Genomic DNA, 16173 nt, shown 5'->3' with positions numbered 1-16173 from the left:
GTTTTTACAAATTTTTGTTTGTTTTTAGAGACAAGGCCTTGCTCTGTCAACTCAGGCTGGAGTGCAGTCGTGTGATCATAGCTCACTGTACCCTTGAACTCCTGGGCACAAGCAATCCTCCTGCCTCAGCCTCCTGATTAGCTAGGACTACAGGCACGCAGCACCATGCCTGGCTAATTATTTTTAACTTTTCGTAGAGATGGGCTCACTATGTTGCCCAGGCTGGTCTTGAACTCGTGGCCTCCAGCAGTCCTCCTGCCTCAGCCTCTTAAAGTGTTGGGATTACAGGCATGAGCCACTATGTCCAGCCACAGTAAACACTTTTGATTGTCTGTTACGTGCCAGAAACTGTACCTTTTTGTGCTTGGCATGGCAGTATTGGTAGTATTTGTTGAGGATAATAGAAAAAAACAAAGAACACTTAAATTACATAGCCAAAATATTGAATATCTGTAAGTACCTTCTGTTCTTCCGTTAAATGCTCAACACAGTCATTCTCAACTGAAATAACCATTAGAATCATAAACAGTGCAGATTTAAAGAGGCATTGAAAGTTTATCTACTCCAGCCATGTTTTGCCAGTGAGGACACTGAGCCCAGGGAGCTCGCCTTATTCTGCATCAAATATGCCCAGTCAGTGCCCGAGTTTGAGCCCAGGTTTTCTCACTCGGATTTTATGACCACCCCTCTGTAATGTATTCTCTCTCATTAGAGCAGGAAAGTTGGGACCTGGATTCAGCACTGTTCTTTTTGGCCACCAGTTAGAATTTTTTTTAAGAAGAAGGAAAATCTTTTAAACTTCTGGAGATTATAGAGTTTTTTCCCAAGCCGTTGTTTTAGGTAGGCAAATTTAAAAGATACATTTTAATAGTTCATGAAATTGTCATTAAATCTCTGAAGTGTGCATAAAGCACTGCTCGTTAGTATACCTGAAATGGTTGCAAAAATACAAGTTCTCAAACAAGGACCTCATGCCAAATTAAATGCAACAGCTTTCACAAGGGAACAGAATTGACATTCAAACAAAAACTTGGTACATTGACTGAGCTCAATAAGATATACCTACCACAAAGAATCTGTAGTTGGTATTAGAATTGATTAAATATAGCCATTTTCCTGGGTATATTGGAAATGAAATGATGAAAATAAATGCCAATATTTGACTACAAAATAGATTTCAGAAAAGGTAGAGACAGTAAAAATGGAGGCAGATATTTAATATCTCTATTATTATGTCCTTTTATTCCTTTTTATGTAAGTGAATTTCTCTTACAGAAGTAAGTATGAAAATAACATACTTATATTTTGGGACTAAATATTACAATTTATGTAAGAAACGTGATTTTTTTTGTTTCTCTAAACACTCTTTTTAGAAGAAAAACATGCTGGTGATATGTTCTATTAAATACACTAGAGGATTTACCTACTCTATGTGCCGTTACCCTTAGAGCTTTGCACCAGCATGTGTGACTTCAAGACCACCACTGGTGATGCTTATCCTGGGTGGCTGTTTCTGGCAGCCCTGAGAGCTTCTTCAGTTTAAACAGAGTGACATCAGATGTGAGGAGGGGCAAACCTTGCAACTGCTGGAAAGCCCTGACTGTACTCTGCCCCCATCTTTACTTTAGCCTAGGAAGAGTTGGCTCAACGGGAACTGAGCTGGCTCAACCACAGGGCTCCTCCGTCTCCAGCTGATTTCAAGTTTTAGCACTGATAACCCTAAGCATTTAAGACCCTAAGCATTGATGACTAAGCTTCTGGCTTCTGCCTTTCCAGCAAGCCGGTGTCCCTCACTGAAAAGCTTGCTTCCCTTAATACCTAGTGGTCAGGTATTATCTTCTCCACTTCCAATTTTTCTATAAATAAATATGTAAAGTGATTTAGGGGTAGAGTCCCACTGCTGAAGTACCACTTAGGATGCATCCAACTGTTCCCAGTCCTGGCTCACCTTTCCGTAAGACAGCTAGGGGAACTGCAAGGTTCTGCAGAATCTTGTCTATATTTCTGCTCAGTGAGCTTTCATTGTGTCTATAACTGTGTCATTAGAGATGTTTGTCTTCACCCTTTCCATACATACTGCCTTTACAGTATGACACAGCAACTTTTCACCAGAAAAATACAAAAAGTAATAACATATGGGAATACACCACAGGCAGTTATCTTTCTAGAATATGATCTCCAATTTGAGCTGCACCTACAACTAAGAATATTAAGCGTTTATTATATTAAGTCTATGCTTCATTTTAGGTATGTTTGCATAAATCTAACCTTTCATTCTATCTCTTGCTACCTTTAGCTCTCACTATGCCTTGATTTAAAACAAACATCAAAAATCCCTGACAGTTTTTCTTTGGTAAATATCAAATTCATATTACAATATATTTTTTTTAATTTTAGGTTCTGTTTCTTTTCTGAGGATCTATGATTTCCATAGCTCATTCATTAGACAGCTGGTTCCCCTCAGTTCTTTGAGTAGTGTCTGATTTAGAAAATAAATAATCTTTAACCTCCCTTCTCATTCAAAGGACCTTGAAAACCTCCAAAAATTAGAATAACACCAGCAAATGTTTATAGAGCATTTTTCTAGTTTCTAAGATTTTCCTTCTTCCTAAAAAAAATTCTAACTGGTGGCCAAAAAGAACAGTGCTGAATCCAGGTCCCAACTTTCCTGCTCTAATGAAAGAGGGGAGAGGTGGTCGTAAAATCTGAGTGAGAAAACCTGGGCTCAAACTCTGCCACTGACTGGGCATATTTGATGCAGAATAAGGTGAGCTCCCTGGGTTCAGTGTCCTCACTGGCAAAACATGGCTGGAGTAGATAAACTTTCATGCCTCTTCAAGTAGTGTTTTAATCATTTTATGTGTATTAACTCAATCTCCTTAACAACCTGAGGATGTATGTTCTGTACTTAGGTTGAAACCATAAGAAATTGCGTTTTTTTATAGGTCAAAACAGTCAGTTATTGGCAATTTCATATGGTTCAATCTAACCTATTTTATAGATCAGGAAATGGAAACATAGAGATTACATAACTTGACCAAGGTCATACAGCCAGTCAGTGGCAGAAGTGGGATTTGAAGCATCACCAAACCTCCTTAAACCCATTTCACTGACAGTTTGGTTTTAATGTTTCTAAGATCTCAGATTATCAGAGAAGTAGAGAGAAATTCTAAAGGTATTAGTGTTGATTGACACTGGTATTACTGGAAGTAAGTGGCACTATTGGGTAGACCAGAGGCTGTGGTGCATTTTTCCTGGTCCTCCCTTGTGAGTATCCTGTGATTTCTTTGCCAGCAGAGCCAGTAATCAGCAAAGACAAATACCTTTTGGGTTTGTTTTTTTTTTTGAGAGTCATTATGGTTTCTTTTCTTCAGTTACTTTAGTTTCTTATACATACTGTAATTTCTATCGCCAATACTGTACTTAGGTATTTTATCAGTATTAATGACCTTCCAAACATCCTTAAAAAGTTGGTATTTACTAACTGGAGAAAGTATGACAGAGTAAGTTTAAAATAATCTAATGAACTTATTGAAATGTACCCCATATTTATTTTCAGCCCCTCAAAGACAGATAGATTTCCTAAAATCTGATGGTAAGACAGGAATAATACAGGGTAATCGCAGGAGAATAGAAAATTCCAGGCAGCAGTTTCTTGACTATCAAAAGGAAACTGTTGAAATAGCTGCAGAAGCTAGGATCTGATAAGACCCTGAAAAACCAGGGTGCAGGCCAACCTGGCTGAGACTGTCTGGACCCAACATGGTGCTGAGTTTGATCTAGGTTTCACATAGGACCTCATTATATGCTCATTAACATACAAATCACACACCCACCAGTGCCATGACAGTTCCAGGAGCACTCATATTTGGTGTAAAAATGGATGGCACCACAGTTCTGAGAAATCACCACCTTTTTCCAGGAATCTTTATGAACATTCCACCCCTTGGTTAAAGAAGCCCATAAAGATAGGAACCCCAACACCCGTTGTCCACGACTCTCTTTTGAGTACACCCACACTCCCCTTTTGAGTGTGTACTTTTTGCTTTGCAATAAATCTCCATACTTCCACTATTTTCTGACTTGTCCTTGAGTTTCTCCTCATCACAGTGTCAAGAGCCAGGGTTGAAGTCCCACTGGTGTTAGGGGACCTCCCTTAACCCACTGGTATCAATGGCATTAAGCAGAGCTCTAATACCAACCAAGCAATAATGTGAATGCTTGTGAGTCTATAAAAAGTAGACACTGAGCAGGGTGAATGGCTGAGTCATTTGGGGAAAATAGTTCGGAAAAGGGCCCAGAATTTAACTATCAGAACTATGAAGCTGAAAAGATCATTTATTCCGAACCCTGTTTTAGGGTTTATGATTTGCACAAGGTTGCATCAGGTAGTTCCTGATTCCTGATATACTTCCTCTCTACCGAAAGTCCTTCTCCCTTTCGGAGGGAAACAGCCTGCAAAACCTCTCTTCAATTATAAAATAAGTATGCCTGAATCTTTAAAACCATTTTGAGAATTGAACAAAGTATTCTTAGGATAGATTGATTTTTGTTATTCATCTCCTTCTCAGAGTATTTTTAAATTGAAACCATGGAAATATTAAATATTAATAAAACTTTTTAAACCCTCAATCCAATCTTTAAGAAAATATTTCAGCCAAATGCACTTAACTAAAACATTTATCTGTGGATAGCTTTCTTTATTTTTATTCAAACTTTCAATTGATTGATTTTAAGTGACGGATGAAACACTAAATGTTCCCTGACTTAGAGCTTTCCCTTTCTCCATCATAAGTTGACATTTTTGTGGATCCTTTGTGCTGCAGCATTCAAAACTGCCTTTTTAAGAAGTAACAAAAAAATAGTATTTGCTACAGTCAGCAGATGGTTGTCACATTTTGTTTTCAGTGCGCTTTACCACTTAATTTTGTTTTGTTGCAGCATCAGAGGTTGCCAGTCAAGCATCTGCTACAGCTTTTGGCCTAGGACTGGAGCCACTGCTGATGGCACATGTTCAGAGCGGCACTAATCTAAAATAAATGTTTAATAAGCTAGCCATAAAAGCACCTGGATTTTTGTTCTTTAAATTTCACAAAACTGCATGAAAGATTTAGAGGTTGGAAACAATTCTACATAAGGTTTGACTTACGCATTTTTATGTAGTTTAGTATATAAAAAATAATGCCTTTTTTCTTTATCTTTTGTGAATTCCAGCTCATCAAGGTGCTGTACAAGACCAGCCATACCAGCTGCCAGTGGAAATCGATCCTCTCATAGGTCTGTCACTTCCTTCTCTCTTTGCGATTCATTAAGCTCTGTATGGTGGCCCTGAAGTGTAGATTACAGTTGTTTTTCACTTGCTGGTTGCTGGGAATGGAATTTTCCTGATAAACCATTTGCATGCAAATTGGAATGCAATGAGCTGTGGCTATGCTGGTATTTCATCAACTCCCCCTCGTTGGTTTGCCTAATTTGAACAGGCCTAGGACGCGTGTCACTGAAAATTAATATGGATGCTGTAATAATGTGTGATTGAGAATGCGCATGAAGTACTGTCAGGATAATATTGGATCTTTTCATCACTCAGACTTGTTGATGAGCAGGAGCGAGGCACGTTATGATGAATTGGTGCACCGGTAATGTGATGGAGCTCCTTTGCTAGGAAAATTTTCATAATAACAGTGGGGTTCTTAGCAGCACTGTGTTATGAAAAATAAAACTGTAGTGCCAGGGTTTCATCATTAAAGGAGATCAATCCTTTCTTCCTAGACCCTCTGTTCAGTCTGAGGGGATTAATGTGCAATTGCAGAGCAGTTTCAAAGTTGAAATATATTGCCCAGCCAATGGTAGTGTTAAGATATTTGTATTCATTTTCTTAGGGTCCTACAGCCCAATAAATTGCCAGTGGAGGTTAAATTTGTTCAGGGGAGAAAAAAATAGGGAGGCCACCAGAAAGAGCCATTGGGATGAAATGAGCATCTGCAGCAGATGACTTAGAATATTTAATTGCTGTTAGGCTTTTTGAGTAGATTAGTTGAAATCTCTAGTTTAGCATTTTTCATCCTTACGTGTGGGGATTTCAAATGTGGCATCACTAAGAATGTTAAGCCTCGATTTTGAAGATGTTATTTAATAACTTTTAGAATAAAAACTTACTTGCCTACCTGTGGGGTAATGCTATCGGCATAGATATTTGGCTTGTAATTTTGTCAAATTTTCCTGGCACAAATAAATTTGTTAGAATTTTAGTGTTTTTAAAGAAAGCATATGAATGAAGCAGATTTATTATTTTAAAATCCAAGATGTTCCCTATATATAGTTACCATTTTTGTCTTTAAAAGCCATTGTTTCAATGGAGACCTAAATGGCTACCATTAGCAGATAGACTATCAGGATGAACAAAAATAACCTTAAGCTCTAAACCAATTCATTTATCATTTCCCCAAGTATAACCAGAAATCTAATATGTAATTATCTATATGAAGGATAAATACCACTCTGGTTCTTAAATCTTGTTTTGTTTTGAGTAGATATGATTTGCCATATATTAAAAAAAACTAAAATGCTCACTTGGGTAGTTTAAAAGTCAGGAAAATAATAAAGCCCATTTGCTGAGTCATTTAAAGCATTATTTCTGAATTTTAGACCCATCATTTTCTTTGCACCTTGACAATGAATATCCTATGCTATCAAGTCTAATTAAATGAATTCAGCAATTGTTGTAACCCTTAGGGTAAGCATGGCTAAACTTTTTCAGTAAAGAGCCAGATAGTAAATATTTTAGGTTGAGCACCTCTAATCTGCAAATCCCAAGCCCCAAATACTCCAAACTCTGAAACTTTTTAAAGACCAACGTGACAAGACAAGTGGAAAATTCCACACCTGACCTCATGTGACAGGTCACATTCAAACACAGTCCAAACTTTATGTCAGGCACAAAATTATTTAAAATATTATATAAAATTACCTTCAGGCTATACATATATACATACATACATACACATATATACGTATCTATGTATATATATACATATATATACGTATATATGTGTATATATACATATATACGTATATATACACATATATACGTATATATTCCATATGAAACACAAATTAATTTTGTGTTTAGACTTGGCTGTCATCCCCAAGATATCTCAATCTATGAAAATATTCCAAAATCTGAAAAAAAAATCTGAAATCTAAAACACTTCTGGTCCCAAGTGTTTCAGATAAGGGAAACTCAAGCTGTTCTTAACTCTACCAGTATAGCACAAAAGCCACCATAAATAAAATAGAAATGAATGAACATAAATAACTCTTTTCTGATAAAACTACATATATAAAACCAGGCATGGGCAGGATTCAGCCTTTGGCCCTAGTTTTGCTGTTCCTGCCCTAGATCACTGGTCAACAGACTTTACACTTCTACCTCCTAAAAGAATTATTTAAAACCATGTATCCTCTCAGACATTTTTAAGTTGACATTTAAAAGTTTTCATCACAAATTTAAATAGTTGCAAAGGTTATACATTCTGGCATAGTGTAAAAATTGTTTAATATATCCAATAGAATCTAAGTATCACAGTGAACTGATACTCAGTAAACAAAATTTTAATATATCCAGTAGAATCTAAATATCAGAGTGAATTGATATTCAGTATTTTCTGTTTCTAAAAAATACATTGAAAACCCATTAACATATGGAAATTTCACATTATTACTTTTTTATCTTGAATTTATATTTTCATTCTACTTCCCCCAGATAATTTTATGTTAACTTTAAAAAATTGATTACCCTATTATGCTTTTCAGCCATAAAAATGTGTTTGCAAAATTAAGCATATGTATTCAATTTAAATTTTAAAATTTCCTATGACCATAAGGCTCAGCTTTTAAAATAAATTTATCTGTATTGAGTGCTTATTACAAATATTAATGTATTTATTTAATTATATTATAAAGTTTAATAAATGTTTATATAAAATGAACATTTATTACAAATACATCATCAGCAGGTCTATCTTACTTGTTTTTGTAGATGGAACCTCTGAGCAATGTTATACTCCCTTAGGAAAATGATGGGAAAGAGCTTTGTTTCAACTGTACCACTCAAATCTTTGAACTCTTTCTGCACTAGTGGCAATTCATATAGTGATCTATTATTGAGTTATTTTTATGGTTTATTATTAAGTAATCTATAATGTTAACAGTCTATCATTAAAACTTATTTTTAATGATCTACCGATTGACAGCATGATTGGATCCTCATTCCATTTTATTGAAAGCAGTAAATTGGAAACCACCTGACTTGCAGAATGATTTGATACTTATACATTCACTTTTCAGTATCACCTCAGTGTTTTGAATTGTCCCTTTATTGGGGGCAAGAAATTATACTCTGGGGTAAAGCACATAGTAAGATTCTGTGTGGAAGGGAAAGTCTTTATTTTATCTAGTAGAAGAAGGGCGTGAGAAAGAAGAGGTAAGAAAGGAAAACTCACAGGAGAGTTCTCAGGCAAATCAATTTTAAGCAGTAGAATATATTCAAGTTGAGGAATTAGAAAATTACTGGTTTTAACTTCTGAACCTGTGTATCTCTTAGGAAGTCTTACACCTCCAGGGGTATGCATACCCTAGTTTGAAGACTGCTTATCTAGATAAATATACTTTAGCTGGATGGGGGACTTGGGAATGTTAAATTACAAGTAAGCACTTGCTTAGAAAATAGTTCATGTGTGTGCTGAGGGGGCATCAAGCCTTTGCCAATGGGTACTTTGTGGTCACTCAATTCAAAATTATGTACATGCCCACATCTGTTGAGGTCCTCCCAAGAGATCATCCCAATCCCCCAAGAAAGTTCAGCGAAAGTTTATATCATAGGAGCAAAAGTCACATAAACACTGACAAGAATAAACATGTTTACAGCTCTCATGTGGAATAAAGTACTGCAGTAACCAGTGCAGAAAGTACCACATACCTTGTTTTAATTGCTAGGTTTCTTGGAATTAAAAAAAAAAAATTGTATCACACAACTTCATTGCAATGGGATACTTGATTGCAGTTGGTGGACACTGTCTCTCTGTAATAACACTATGATATCCATAAAAGCTTTTATTATGTGCCAGCAACTTCTGTTTGTTAGAAGGAGAGGGAAAAAATGATTCCCAACTAGGATTCTGCCCTTTTCACTACTGCTGTCGCTTTCTAGCCCATTAATCCTCCAAAAGCATATGAAGCCTCCATTATCAAACAGTTATCCAATAATCTTAAGTGGTTGTGTCCACAGACATTAGCAGAATTTCTGCAGTGTTGCACATGTATGTGTACATGTGTGCCGTGTTGTATGTGCCATGAGGGCAACAGATCCATCAGTCCTGTGTCCCCAGTGGGTCCCAGCAAGCACTGGAGAGTATTTTGAATACTTTTTTTTCTTCTGTTTTACTTTCTGAGCTTTCTATTAAACTACCCACATTAATATAGTTGTTACATACAATGAATAGAATATAAATATTTTTCTATGTTTGATTTTTCAAAAAATTGAAAATTATGGTGAAAAGCTTAATAATCAGATGCAGAAGTCTGTTTGTTCTGATTTCTGGTACAATCAAATTTCTTTAGCAGCAGAAGAATCCTTATTTGTACTGGAGAGATGATGGTGAAATAACCCTTAGATCACTAGAAACAAAGCTTTCTATTTGGTTGGCCTCAATGCCAAAAAAGTCATCTCAGTGAAGATTCCGTTTCTGATAATGGCACATTCGATGGTGTATTTCTGGGCGATTATTACTCTTCCCATGTGCTCGGTGTTGCTCTATGTCTGACCTTTTTCTTTGTGACAAACCCCATCTCAGGTGCTCTGTAGCACTTTGAAACACACTGCCAAGGCTGTCTTGTTTTATTGCTTAAATAAGGAGTAAGAAAGTGGCAGTCTGCTGTGCTTTGACTTTTTCAATTACAGGAATCTTTAATAAACAGTCATTCTACCCTTTCCTTACATGCAAGTGCAGTTGTAAATAGGGGAATGGGAGTTCCCATCTAGTCAAATTAAAGACCCGTTCAAGCCAAAGTAGTACAAGATGCTACAATATTTCAAATGTATGACATTTAAATCCTAATATCTCTTCCTTGTGACAAAATGTTCAAGGTAATAGATTGTCACAACATGAACCATTCTCATGACAATAAATGTAATGAGATTGTCAGAAACACAAACCTAACTATGATGCAATCTGGAGATTGTAATCTAGTTTGGTTCTGCCCAAGAGCTAGAAAGCATGTTCTGTGAATTGTGTTCTATTTTTAAATTGTAGTGTGTTATTCTTTCTTTCCTCTAAGCAAAATTTTTAACTGAGATATTGAATTTAGCTACCCACATTTTTCCAGCAATTGGATATGTTTTCCTACTTGGTTTTTCAATTATTATACTTAAAATTAAGGATCAAGTACTCTTATCTGGGAATGTGTCTCCTCTTCTCCCTCACTATAGGATTTCTTTGCCCATGTGGGTTTAATAGTTGTTTTTCCTCCCTATTCTTACAGCCAGCAATACAGGAATGCACAGGAGGCAAATCACTGACCTTTTAGACCAAAGTATTCAAGTGCATTCCCAGTGCTTTGTCATCACTTCAGACAACCGCTATATTCTCGTCTGTGGCTTCTGGGATAAGAGTTTCAGAGTCTATTCTACAGACACAGGTAATTTTCATTTTCTTTATCAGTGAACTAAAGTTTACTATAAGTAGTATTGAGAGGCTTAGGATGCATTCTCATCTGCTTCCTTCCAAAAATTACAAAATCCTAAAATTTACAAAATAAGGAGAAGAGGGCATTGTTTTCCCTCTTCAAATAATAATCTACTATATATAGTCCACTACTAAATTTGCTTCAGCATGTTTGTAAGAGACAGTTTTTTAATAGGTTTGTGACCCAAGCTCATGCTTACAGAATAAATGATTCATTTTGAAGGCAAATCCTGGTATGTAAGTACCATGCATGAGTATATGCATAATCTTACGGCAAGTGCACATACACAGAAGTGTATTTTCTCACTTTTGTATTATTTAAAGGATTTTCTTTTTCTTACTTGAAAGACTCATTAAGTGTAACTCTTGGCAGTAGATATCTTGCCTCCACCCAATTCTGCATAGAATCTTGCTGAAATCTACACCATCATGAAGAAAAGTAGCTGACTATTGCTTTTATGTGTGACAGGAGCTCTTGTTAAAATATAAAAATTTTCAGTCTATATATTCATTTACATGCATCTCCCTAAGGGACAAACCAAGCTGAGCTCAGTATTACTGTAGGAGATCTGGCTGAGTAAATGTTTATAAATTTTTGCATGTAAGAAATTGAGAAACATTGAGAAATTTAATGGTGTCCCTTAAAATATTTTAGTAATTGTTACAGGATGAAATAAAGTTATAGTAAATATATAGTTTGATATTTAAAATAATTAAAATGAGATCTTAATTCTTTAGAGCTAATTGATCTACAGTCATGTGTTGCTTAACAACAGGCATACATTCTGATAAATGCATTGTTAGGGGATTTTATCGTTGTACAGCATCGTAGAGAATACTTACACAAACTAGATGGGATATCCCAGTATACACCTAGGCTATGTGGGGTCACATATTGCTCCTAGGCTACAAATCTGTACAGCATACTAGTATACGGGATACTGTAGGCAATTGTAACACAACGATAAGTATCTGTGTGTCTAAACACATCTAAAAATAGAAAAGGTAAGTAAAAGTATGGTATAAGAGATAAAAACCATTCCATTGTCTTCTGCAAGTAAAAAATAATAATAATAAAAGATAAAAACTGGCATACCTGTATAGGGCACTTCCCATGAATGAAGCTTGCAGGACTGGAAGTTGCGCTGGGTGAGTCAGTGAGTGAGCGGTGAGTGAATGTGAAGGCCTAGGACATGACCGTATACTACTGTAGACTTTATAAAACTCTGTACACTTAGACTACACTAAATTTGTTTTTAAAATTTTTTCTTTAGTAATAATTGGCTTACTGAAGCTTTTTTACTTTATAAACTTTTTAATGATTTTAAGCTTTTCAACTCTTGTAATAACACATAGCTTAAAACACACACACATTGTACAACTGTACAAAAATATTTTCTATATATCCTTATTGTATAGCTTTTTTTCTATTTTAAAAAATTTTTAGAAAACGAAGACAAAAACATATAAATTAGGCTAAGCCTCCATAGGGTAAGGATCATCAATATCACTGTCTTCCATCTCCACATTCTTGTCCCACTGGAAGGTCTTCAGGTGCAAGAACATGCATGGAGTTTTCATCTCCTGTGATAACACTGCCTTTTGGAATACCTACTGAAGGGTTTGCCTGTGCCTATTTTAGAATCAACTTTTTCTTTTTATAGGTAGAAAGACTACACTTTAACAATAAAAAGTATGGGATAATAAGTACATAAACCAGTAACAGAGTTATTTATTAATAACTAATAATTAATACAGTACATAATTGTATGTGCTGTATCTTTATACATCTGGCAGTGCAATAAGTCCATTTAAACCAGCATCACCACAAACGTGAGTGATGTGTTGCACTACAATGTTACCACAGCTATGATGTCAGTAGGTGACAGGAATTTTTCAGCTTCATTATAATATCATGGGACCACCATCATATATGTGGTCCATCGTTGACCAAAAAGTTGTTATAAAGCTCATGACTATATATTATGACAGTAGATATTTCAACTGGAACAAAGGCCTACATATATCTTTATTTAATGTTTTAGGAATTGAAAAATCTTTTAAATTAAAATTTCTAGTTATTTGAATGCTTTATGGTAAATCATCTTTCAGTCTTATTAATAATCTTTATAAAATGTTTGAGTCCGTACTCCTGCCTTAATATAGTTTATAGAACAATTAATTTTTGGTTATTCAAGGAGTTTGTTCGCGAACATCTTTTTAATCTTTATTGTTTGTTATATGGAATTGATGACATGGTTTTCTTATAGTTTGCATCTTTATTCTGTAGGTGTAGGAAAGAAAACATCACCATTCAAGCGTTTTTGATTATTTGGGCTTTTACTAGATGTTTAAGTCTATGGGGTGGATTACTATTGAACCTAAACACTCCTCTTTGAGTCTTGGACACGTCTTTTTTTTCTGCTTATTTTAAAGAAGACAGTTGGAGACAGTATAAGAGACAGTTGGAGTACAGTGGCACAGTTATGGTTCACTGCAACCTCAAACTCCTGGGCTCAGGTGATCTCCTCCTGCGTCAGCCTGCCAAGTAGCTGCAACCACAGGCACATGCCACTACGTCCAGCTATTTCTTGTTTTTTTGTTTTGTTTTGTTTTGTTTTTTGTTTTTTAATTTTTATAGAGACAGGGTTCTCACTCTGTTGTCCACGGTGGTCTTAAACTCCTGGAGATTTTCTCAAATATTCTTTTGGACTTCATATTGTTTTTCCATATATTTTTTAAGTGATTAAAACATTTTTAAACATGAAAATGAATTTTACACTGTAATATAGAACTAATAGAACTGTAAACCACCCTTTTTGGTTTACAGTGCAAACCATAGAGTAATTCACCACCACCACAATCAAGGTGCAGAGCACCCCCAAATATCCTGTGCCACCTACTAGAAGTCAGCTTTTTACCCCACCCTCAACCTCCTGGCAGCAACTAATCTATTCCTCATCTTTAGTTGTGCCTTTTTCAGAATGTCATATAAATGGAATCACAAACCATGTCAATCTTTGGTTTTGACGTTTGAGTGTTTTTAGTTTGTTGACATTCTATATTATTGTTTTTTAAAGACACTCAATATTAATATTTGTAAAGTAAAGCTAACTTCACTTTCATATAATACTAATAATTAAAATCCTATATTGACACAATTTTATAGAATTTATAAAATTCTCTCACATACTAGATATTGTTTCAGTCTCACAATAATCCTGTGAAGTAGACAGGTGTCTTATCCCCATTTTTCAGATAATAAAACTGAGGTTTAGAGAGATTATGTAACTTGTTGAAATGTATGTAGCTAATAGTGACAGAAGTAGGCCTTGGACCTAGCTTTTTTAATTTTAAATGTAGCACGCTTTGTGGTCATAGCATGTTGTCTCATCCAGGTGTTACCAGTCAGTCACTGATTTTTTTGGGAAAATGTAATTTGTAACACTAAGTTCCTAGTATGTCTGCCATGTTACATTAGACTTAATAAACCTGATGTCATTCTTTTCCCTCTTTCAAAATACCTTCTAATGTACTGTCTTTAAAAATGTGTGTGTTTGTGTGTATAAAACGTACAAATAAGGAATAGCCTTAAACTTCATTTCAGTGGGACTGACTTAGCTTGTGAAATAAAAATATTTATACTTACCAGAAAAGTTGTAGAAAAAAAATCTCAAACGATAGTCCTGGTGTCTTTCTTAATATCTTGTATAAAAACTCTGATGCTAGTTTTATTTAAAATAATTTCAGTTAGGGTAAATATGTGTCTGTGATTTTACAACAATAGGAATATTAAATATTTTTTCTTAAGTTTAGCACAGAATCAAGGGAAAATCGTATGATCAGTAATATATAATGGCGAAGCTAACACAAGTGTTAAATTCAATTATATTTTAGCACACAAGCCAAAAAAAAAAAAATCCTTCTCTTATTAGATTGGGGAGGAGGGAGGAGAAACATGGATTGTAACAGGAAATTCTTTAAACATAAATCATGTTTTCGGGCCACAACCAGAACAGCAGAGGTAACAATAAAACCTTCCCCTGGCAGTCGGAATTATTTTCAGGCCACATTTTAGATTCAGTGGTGCAGAGTCCTGAGCTTGAATTTTTTTATTTGTAGCACAGCTGTCAAATAAAACATTAACTAGAAAATTTGTTCTGTCAAAAAAGGGATATTCTAGTGCTTGTGGTAATATTTGATATTAGTGTGTGGAGAGGTGGACTGGTATTAAAGGAAACAAAAAATAAAGGTTGAGGAACACTTATAAGATTATCAGAAAATAATTTACCAAAAAGAGCAGCAGGTATTTATATGCTGTGATTTATTTAGGAGGAGTGAACCTCAACCTTATAGCAATAACAAATATTGCTGAGGAAGGCTGCCAGAACAGGAAAAAGTAAACTTAAAAAAATAATGTTTTCCAGAGTTGAGCCCAAAGTATAAATTGTAAAGAATAAAGTTAATTTGTGTTAACATATAAAACCCTTTAGATGTAACTGCTTAAATGTCACTCTCTCATTTAGATCTTCCCTGACACCCAGTGTAAATTTGTTCTATCTTGTTATTGTCATTAATCCAACCTTGTTCTTTTCTTTTATACTACTTATCCCTATTCATAATTATATACCAGTCCGGGTTTGTTTAATGACTGTCTGCCCCACAAGACTGTAAAGGCTATGAGGGCAGGGACCATGTCTATTTGTTCACCACTGTATACAGGTAAGAAGGCCTAATGCTTGGCACTTAATAGGTGCTAAGTATTTGTTGAATGAAAACTAATTGTGATAACTTTTTGGAAAACAATCAAAACACTAAAAATTTTAAAAAGGAACCACAGTGACTGAATGTATGTTTCCTTACACTGACATTGGAGAAACAGAGCAGTGACTTCAACTCATGAGAATTACCATGTGACTCTTGTAAAACTCTGCCACTGTATTTAATCCATCCCACCTTTACAGCTAAATTTTTTCCCTTTGTCCTCACATGAGTTGGAAATTAAGTTACCAAGTGAATAGCTGTTCTTTGCAAGCCTCCTACTGCACTAAGAACACCTGGGTTTCCTCTATGTGGTCTACCTCAAGTACCTGGTTAGTTATTTCACTCATCCTCACTCCTACAACGCGCTGACTGTTGGGTTTCAAATCTGAAATATACCTGCCCATACATAATCTATTTAAATCACACCTATATTTTATGTGCTCTCAGCATTTAGGCATACGCTAAAGCAGAAGTCATATATATACTCTATGATCACATCACTATATGATGTATTCAGTTTCTTTCAGTAGTTAAAATACATTTTCTAGTTATTAATAAAACTGCTTTCAGCTACCTAACTTTTGTCTTATCCTATGTAAGGCCTGCGTGAACTCTGATCCCCGCCAATTTACCACTGAACCTCCACATTCTGTTTGTCATGTAAATT

The 16173-nt window shown here is 35.3% G+C and overlaps 1 protein-coding gene across 5 annotated transcripts in view; it reads left to right on the top strand.

The window, feature by feature from the left end:
* The window catches only part of LRBA (LPS responsive beige-like anchor protein), a 764782-nt gene that overhangs the window by 709807 nt on the left and 38802 nt on the right, over positions 1-16173 (top strand). For all 5 annotated transcript variants that reach the window (XM_054484859.2, XM_054484861.2, XM_054484860.2 and 2 more), the window contains 2 exons: positions 5215-5277; positions 10540-10695. In XM_054484859.2, coding sequence (XP_054340834.1) covers positions 5215-5277; positions 10540-10695 — 219 coding nt within the window. The remainder of the gene's footprint in view (positions 1-5214; positions 5278-10539; positions 10696-16173) is intronic.

Source organism: Pongo pygmaeus, chromosome 3, assembly GCF_028885625.2.
Source record: "Pongo pygmaeus isolate AG05252 chromosome 3, NHGRI_mPonPyg2-v2.0_pri, whole genome shotgun sequence".
Taxonomy (NCBI): domain Eukaryota; kingdom Metazoa; phylum Chordata; class Mammalia; order Primates; family Hominidae; genus Pongo; species Pongo pygmaeus.
This window is presented reverse-complemented; position numbering and strand designations above follow the sequence as displayed.